The sequence below is a fragment of the Chlorocebus sabaeus genome, chromosome X (genome assembly GCF_047675955.1).
Source record: "Chlorocebus sabaeus isolate Y175 chromosome X, mChlSab1.0.hap1, whole genome shotgun sequence".
In the NCBI taxonomy this organism is placed as follows: Eukaryota; Metazoa; Chordata; class Mammalia; order Primates; family Cercopithecidae; genus Chlorocebus; species Chlorocebus sabaeus.
In genome coordinates this window covers 12,431,840-12,439,999 of record NC_132933.1, presented here as the reverse complement: position 1 = coordinate 12,439,999, position 8,160 = coordinate 12,431,840, and the positions used below count along the sequence as shown (strand labels likewise).

At 46.5% G+C, this 8,160-nt stretch overlaps 1 protein-coding gene across 1 annotated transcript; it reads right to left on the bottom strand.

Moving 5' to 3' along the window:
- Positions 1-653: 653 nt before the first annotated feature.
- LOC103247450 (sperm protein associated with the nucleus on the X chromosome N1) lies at positions 654-7,864 on the bottom strand. The gene is made up of 2 exons (XM_037989238.2): positions 7,706-7,864; positions 654-1,081 (listed from the first exon to the last, which is right to left on the bottom strand). The coding sequence occupies exons 1-2, from the start codon at positions 7,778-7,780 to the stop codon at positions 734-736; spliced, it is 423 nt and encodes a 140-aa protein (XP_037845166.1). The 5' UTR covers positions 7,781-7,864; the 3' UTR covers positions 654-733.
- Between the last annotated feature and the right edge of the window lie 296 nt (positions 7,865-8,160).

The window sequence follows — 8,160 nt, the reverse complement described above, 5'->3', positions numbered from 1 at the left end:
TGATTTTGATGTCTTCATTTTGGAAAGAGTGTCACTGTCACCTATATACAATACAGATTATTTTATTTTATTTTGTTTTATTTTATTTTTGTTATTTTGGAAACAGAGCCTTGCTCTGTCCCCCAGGCTGGAGTGCAGTGGCATGATCTCAGCTCACTACAACTTACACCTCCTGGGTTCAAGCGATTCTCCTGCCTTAGTCTCCAAGTAGCTAGGATTACAAGTGCCTGATACCATACCTGGCTAATTTTTGTATATTTTTTAGTAGAGACAGGGGTTCACCATGTTGGCCAGGCTGGTCTCAAACTCCTGACCTCAGGTGACTGCCAGTCTCAAACTCCCAAAGTGCTGGAATTATAGGCATGAACCACCACGCCCGGCCAATATAGATCTTTTTATATGCTCTTCTACACAATCACATGCTCCAAGAAACACCAAGTCCTTTTCTTCCTCTCCTGTGAGACAAAATTTTAAGAAGAAAATTTGTCTGAGGAGTCAGTCCTCCCCCAGTCCTTATTTACAATGTCTGGCTGTCAACCTGTCGGTCTGTCTGCCAACCCTACAGGACCTCATATCCCTCCCTACTCAAATGCCTACTTCTTCCCTTCCCTTCCCCCCAACCACCAGAAAGCAGGCAGAGATATACACAGTCATCAACTCCTCAAACTTGATTTTATTGTAATCATCGCCATCAGTAGTGATGATTTGTCCAATTTGGTTTCTCTATATGTGACTAATCCTCCCCACTGTCCTGTGAAGATCCTTCAAATAAGCCTAGGTCTTCATCCTCCTGTGAGAATCCTGCAGAGGAGTCTAGGTCTTTGTCCTCTTTTGAAGGTCCTTCAGATGAGTCTAAGTCTTCATCCTCCTTTGAAGATCCTTCAGATAAGTCTACGCCTTCATCCTCCTCCTTTTGTATTGGATCAATGGAGTTCTCTTGGCATTGGTCATTCTCCAGTTGGTTTGAATTTATTTTCTTACCCTTCTTGTGGTAATACACAAATATTATTGGATATTCTGGTGTTTTTGTCTTTTTCAAACTCTGTTCAGGGGCTAAGACTTTGTTTGGTGCCTCCTGCATCTGGTAAGAAAACAGGGAGAGGCCAGAAAGACATTATTTTGGGTGAATAGGATAGAGACTGGATAGCAAGGGAGTCTTTATGAGAAGAAATGCAGGTTGAGGAAGGGGTTTGTGCCAGAGAAGAACAAGGTGGAATCATAGGGTAGAGATCTATGGGAAAGAAGAAGAGGAAGAGGAGCATGGGTAGGGTCATCTGTTAGTCCAAACTGCACCATTTTTTAAGATCCCTGCTATTTTGCAGACCTTGGTCAAAGTGAAACATTCCATGGGGGTTTGGGCCAGGAGAAACCACCTGACCACAAGGAGGACAAAGGCTCAACTAAAGAAACATCCCTATCTTAAGTCCTGTTCCCCTTATTCTCCTGTATCCTCCAGCCCTGGGCTAACCTCCAGATATTGATCAAACTCTGCATCTTATTTTTCCTTCCTTCCCCTTTCCAGGCAGCTGCAAAGGAACACCACAATGATATTCCACTGGGAAAAGGGCCAAATCACCTGACGATAAGAACATCTTATCAATATCCTCCTGGGCAGCAAGCCACACTGCCCAGCTCCCTCCCATCCATACCTGTAAGTACCCCAGACTGTAAGCAGTGGTGGGCTCTGGCATGAAGCTGGTCCCCCACTTCCACAGGTGTCTGCAATATTCCTGTGTTGTTGTTTGAGATGTCCCCTCTCTGTGTGTCTTTCTTTCACCCTCATCTTCCCTTCAAAACCTAACATTTTGGTGCCAAAACCCATAACGGTGATTGGGTTCTGATGGGTAAGTTTTCTCTTGCAACCTGGAAAGCAGAAAGCAGCAAACAGCAAGCAGCACAAACTAGACTGGGGCCTGTTTCCAGATCCTGAGTGGACTCCCTGTTCTGAGTCCTGTTCCCCCTATTCTCTCATATTCTCCAGCGCTGGGCTAACCTCCAGATACTGATCAAACTCTCCATCTTATTTTTCCTTCCTTCCCCTTTCCAGGCAGCTGCAACAAGGATCACCCCCATTGCTGGACATCACGTCCAACACTGGGCTTCAATTAGTGAATGAGTCTCCCTCTTCCTCCATTGTGGAGTCCTCTCTATTTCTGCCCATTCTCCAAAAAAATTCCAGTGCTGGTGAGAGTTCTCCCAGTCACCAGGTGACCACAGCCTCCCTTCTCAGGGGACAGCCTCAGAACGCTTCCCACTCTGGCTAATCTGGCCTCTGGGGAGCATGAATAGCTACAGGGCTACCCTGACTCTCCAGGTCCCTTCTCCCAGGCAGAATCGAGTACTCACTTTCCTCTGGGGTATTCACTCCCATCCAGAGTATACACTCCCCTCTTCCAAGAAACAGAACATTCAACTTCCAAATTCAACATAATCTAAAAAACTTTCTCCAACACAATGGTAAATGATCTGAAGTGCTTTGCTTCATGCCTCACTTTCTCTCTCTTTCTGCCAATTTTGTTCACCATTTCAAATCTTCCTCCACAAGGAAAAACCCCCAAAATGCCTCCTCCTACAGACAAGGCTTCCTCCTCTGAATTTCAACCTGGCCAACACACCCATTCTTCAGTCTCCTGCCCACCACCATTCCCTCCACCTTCTCCTTCGGATCCGGCTCCTTCACCCCCTTACTGTGGCCCTCCAACCCCCTTCCTTCTCCACCTGAAACCAGGTCTCACGCCCAACCCCCTATCTCCAGAAACCAAGCACATGCCCAAAGGCCTTCCAAAGTCCTTCCCTTGCAGGAGGTCACGACGGCTGAAAGCATAATCTGAATTCAAGTTCCCTAGCTGACTTCTCCCATATTAAAAAGAGACTTGGCTCCTTTTCAATGGATCCTACCTCCTTCCGCAAGGAATTTCTGTGCTTCCCTAAATCTTACGACCTTACCTGGCATGATATATATGTCATCCTCTCCTCTACCCTCACCCTGGAGGACAGAGAACACATCTTTATGGGTCCTCTGTATTGGAACTAAAATATGACTGTTTCACTATTCCCTTAAATTTGGCTTACCAAAGTCTTTTTGCTTTAACTTGGTCAAATCCTAATACTCACATGTGCTGTACTCTTACAGGACTTACACGTGGACTTACACATAGACTGTACTCTTAGAGGGGTTCCGGGATAGGCCCCACCTGTTCAGATGGGCCCTCATCAAGGACCTAGCTGAACTTCCCCTTGCTCCTAGTACCCTCCTCCAATATGTCAAGGACCTCCTTCTCCGTAGCCTGTTCCTTAACCTGTCCATTCAACACACCACTCAGGTTTTAAACTTCCTTCATAATCGAGTATATTGGGCCTAACCCACAAAATCTCAGGTAGCCCAAACCAAAGTTACTTACCTGGATTTGTCCTAACCCCTAATTCTCGAGGCATCCCAACCCAATGAAAGGAGCTAATTTGTGACACGCCACTTACCCACAGGCAAAAAGTACCTCCCCTCCTTCTTGGGCCTTGTGGGATACTTCTGGCTGTGAATTCCCAACTTTGACTTGCTGGCCAAGCCACTATACATGGCCTCACATGGGCCCATCCTAAAACCCCTAAACCCAGCTTGTCCCAACAAATCCCACTTAAAAACTAAAAAATGCCCTTTTCATTGCCCTGGCACTGGGACTGCCCAATCCCAAGCCCTGTACTTTGTATATCTATTCCGACCAAGCCCTTGCTCTTGGACTACTCTGCCAAACATACGGCGACGCCCCAGGAGCCACTGCACATCTCTCAAAACAACTGGACTCTGTCATCCAAGGTTGGTCACTCTGACTAAAAATCTCGGGTGTGGCCACATCACTGGCCTTAGAGGCACAGAAACTCCCCCTCAACCAACACATTACTATTGCATCTTCCTACAGGACCTACAGGACCTCATAAACCATCAATTTCTTCTATCCCTCCCACCATCCCACTTTCAGCAGGTACACGCTTTATTCATAGGTAACCCTCTGATCACCTTCCAGAGATATAAAACTCTCAACTCAGCCACCCTCCTCCATGTGAACACTTCTGACTCTAAGCTCTCTCACTCACGCCTGGACCTCTTAGACTCCCTCTCCTCCCCATTCCAGCACATTTCAGATGCCCATTTGCAGGGAACACATACATGGTTAATTAATGGAAGCTCTTTTAGGCAGCCATGTCCAGCAGCTGGCTATGCCATCACTGCTGAAAATAAACTCCTAGAATCCAATGCTCTCCCACCCCATGCTACCTCTCAACAGGCAAAGCTAGTTGCCCTAACCAGGGCCCTCACCCTAGCAAAGGCAAAGAGGGTCAACATTTACACCAATTCCAAATATGCATACCATGTCCTACACTCTCATGCCTTAATCTGGCAGGAACAGGGTTTCCTAACTACAAAAGGAACCCCCATAAGAAATGGCAAACTTATACATAAACTGCTGGGGGTGGATAAACTACTTCTGATGGCCACCATTATCCATTGCAAGGGGCGCCAAAAGTCTAAAGATGCCATACTCAAGAAAAACCTTTCAACAAATTCAGCAGCCTGGCAGGCAGCCCTTACAACCCCATCGTTATTGCTCATTTTTCCCAGCATACACCCCGTATATACCCAGGAGGAACAAATCCCAATTGCCAGGGCTGGTGTCATTCAGGAAAAAATGGTTCTACATCAATGATAAAGTGTCTTGCCCAAGTTGAAAAAACTTTCTGTACTTTTATATGTGCACATTTCCATGCCAGTCACTGCCCCTACTCCAGTTTTTAAAACCTTATATACATTCTTCCACCATGGCTGCCAATCTGAAAAATATTACTAAGGCATGTTCCCTTTGCACTCAAACTTCCCCTCAGGAAGCTATCAAACCACCTCCTTTCCAACACACAAGGCCTGAGGACATTTACCAGGGCAGGACTAGCAAATCAACATCAACCACATGCCCCCCATGAAATGATTCCACTACATTCTGACAATAGGAGATACATTCTCTGGATGGATAAAAGCTTTTCCTACCACCACTAAAAGGCACACACCATCGCTTCTATTCTCTCCACCCATATTATCCACCAGTTTAAACTCCCCTTTTGCATCCAGACAGTGGGCCAATTTGTTTCACAGTTTAACCAACAGCTGGTAAAGGCTCTAAACATTAAATGGGCTTTGCATATTCCTTACCACCCAGAATCTTCAGGAAATTTTTTTTAGAAAACAGCAACTAACCAACCTTCCCTAAAGGATAAAATGACCTGGACTTCACTTCTCCCATTGTTCCTCATGCATTTATGAGTCATTTCCCAAAAGCCCCTCAGTTTACGCCCATTTAAGCTCATGTACAAATGCCCCTTTATCCTCCAGAATCTCCCTGTATTTTCTCCCCCTTCTATATGGAATACTTGGCCGGCGTTACACCTCACCCAACATCTAATAAGACAGTATGCAAATGCTTACTGACCCAGCCTAAATGTCCATCCTGAAAACACTCCTCCCTGTCCCTACAACCAGGGGACTGGGTCTGAATCACAGACTCCTCCTCCTCCCCTCTCCAACCTAAGTGGATGAGTCCTCACCAGGTTATCCTAACTACTCTGACTGGGGCAAAGCTAACATCCTTTCCACACTGAATGCACCATTCCAAACTAAAAAGAGCACCAGATCCACATGTAGAGATTTGTTCACCCCCAAATTATTCTCCTTCCCTGACAGGACCAACTTCACTGTACTTAACAAGAATTCCAGAAGTTGCCAATACAAAATGCCCTAGTCCATAACACTCGCCGTCGCCAATTTCCAATCTTTTACCTCCTACTTTATTTCAGATCTTTCCTGGTTTCCCTTCCCCATGTCCCTGAATAGTCCTGCCAATTTCTCACACTAATGCAGGAGGTATGACTGCAGGGCACCTTCCAAAATTTCACTCCTACTCAAATCTCCTCTTTCTTCTTTTGTCCTCTTTGTCTGTGGGATACTCGAAGTTCCAACCCCTAGCCTCTAACACTTGAGACCCCTTCATCAGCCTCACACATTGCCTTGTAAATCAGTCGCACTCCCCTCTTCCTTCCAACTGTTAAATTTGTTTGTCCACACAAATCCAGCAATTCACAACCCTTCCTGTCAACCTGGCCACGTGAACTCAGTCCAAAATAAACCTGCATCTCACCTACTTGACCAATTCATTCCCCAAACCTGTTTATAATCTTGCTCGGCTAAACACCTTTTCCCCCAATCCATCAAATCTACCCACACCGTCACACACAGGGCTGTCACCCTCCTTCGCCTCATAGCCTCTTAACTGAAGATGTTACCAGTCAGATTTCATAAAACACCTCCTACCAACCCCTCCCCTCTCTGACAGCGCCACTCTCCATGTATCCAACTCAAGGGCGCTCCCTGGAAAAAATCCACAAACAATTCCCTCAACTGCAACCTGTATCCTTCTGCCCTGTCAGGACCACAGTGGCTAATAGTTACAAAAACCCTTTTCTCCCTCTCTCTCCAAAACCACACAACCTTCACCTCCTCCCCCACCACCATTTCCTATCAGGCCCTCAGAGTGGCTACCCTTGCTGGCAGCTATTCAACTTAGAAAAATATAAAAGTTAAAACAAAGGGTTTGTGCAGAATTCAACCCCCACCTTCTCATGGCTTGCTACCATAACCTACAACTTTTGTCTGTCCACCCCCAGTGTCTTCTTCCTTTGTGGCACAAACTCTTATCTTTGTCTACTGGCCAATTGGTCAGGAACATGTACCCTGGTGTTTCAGTCTAGACATTAACATTTTGCCTAACAAGCAGACCATCCAGGTTCCTTTATTAGCTTCTGTCTCATCTTCCTCCACACACACTAAGCAGGCTCTACATCTCATTCTAGTGTTAGCAGAACTAAACATCTCTGCTGCACTCAACACTGAGATAGCAGGTGGCCCCTTTCTTAGGGCCCTTAATCTTCCTCCTCCTGATACTACAATTGGCCCATGTATACTCACCTACATATCCCGCTTTATCTCCCGAAGGCTAAACTCCCTCATCCAGGCAGCCACCCAGCAACACATGGATACCATCCTTCTCCTCTGCCAAGTCTAGTACCAGTGCATCCAGGAGCACCACTCTGAAGTCCAACACCCACTGCTTCAAAACCCAAACCCTGATTACAGCTCCCCTATTCAGCAGGAAGCAGCCAGATAATCAACAATGCCCCTCTTCCTTTTATACTAAAGTAGAAGGCAAGAATGTGAGTCCAAACCACCATTTAGTAAGCCCCCTGCTATTTTGCAGACCTTGGTCAAAGTGAAACATTCCATGGGGGTTCGGGCCGCGAGAAAAATCTTGCCTAATCATCGTAACACAAGGCGGACAAAGGCCCAACTAAAGAAACTTTCCTATCGTATCTTGCTGGGCAAAGTTCCAAGAAACACCACAATGACATCCCACTGGAAAAAGGACCAAACAGCCTGATCATAAAACCATCTTATCAATATCCTGCCAGGCAGGAAGCCATACTTCCCAGGCCCCTCCCACCCATACCTACAAGCACCCCAGCCTGTAAGCAGCAGTGGGCTCTGGCATTAAGTGGGTCCCCCACTTCCACAGGTGTCTGTAGTATTCCTGTGTTGCTGTTTGAGCCACCCCCTCTTAGTGTGTCTTTCTTTCACCCTCGCCTTCCCTTCAAAACCTAACAATCTTACCTCGTCATTTTTGTTGTTGGATTCACAGGGGCTCTTCATCTTCTCCCCATTGGTGCTTGAAGTTGGCTGTTCCATGATTGGGGTTGGTTGTAGAATGTCTATAGTAGGCTCTTGTAGAGTCCAGACTTCCACAGCTATATTGAAGCTTCCCAGGGGAATGTCCCAGAGCTCTTGCCCTCCCTATGTATACCCTCCTGGTGACAAGGCAAAGCCACGCCCTTGAGCTTTGTTTGATCATACAGGCAGCGTCCCAGCCAATGGCAGTCCTGGGGTGGCTTTGACATCACAAAGCACCACTGCTGTCCACTCCCTGGGCTTGCGGGGGAGGGGAAAGGGGTGTAGAGGAAACCAAATGCTGTTGTTGTTTCAGCATCCCCTGAAGATGATGCATCCCAAACGGATCTGCCACCACTCCTCATTTCTCCATGTTTAATGTTCATGGCTCACATGGAAGC

Coding starts and splice junctions, on each gene's coding strand:
- LOC103247450 (XM_037989238.2), bottom strand. CDS start 7,780: ATGGAACAGCCAACTTCAAGCACCAATGGGGAGAAGATGAAGAGCCCC. Junction 1,082..7,705: donor CCAACAACAAAAATGACGAG/GTAAGATTGTTA, acceptor TTTTCTTACCAG/ATGCAGGAGGCACCAAACAA.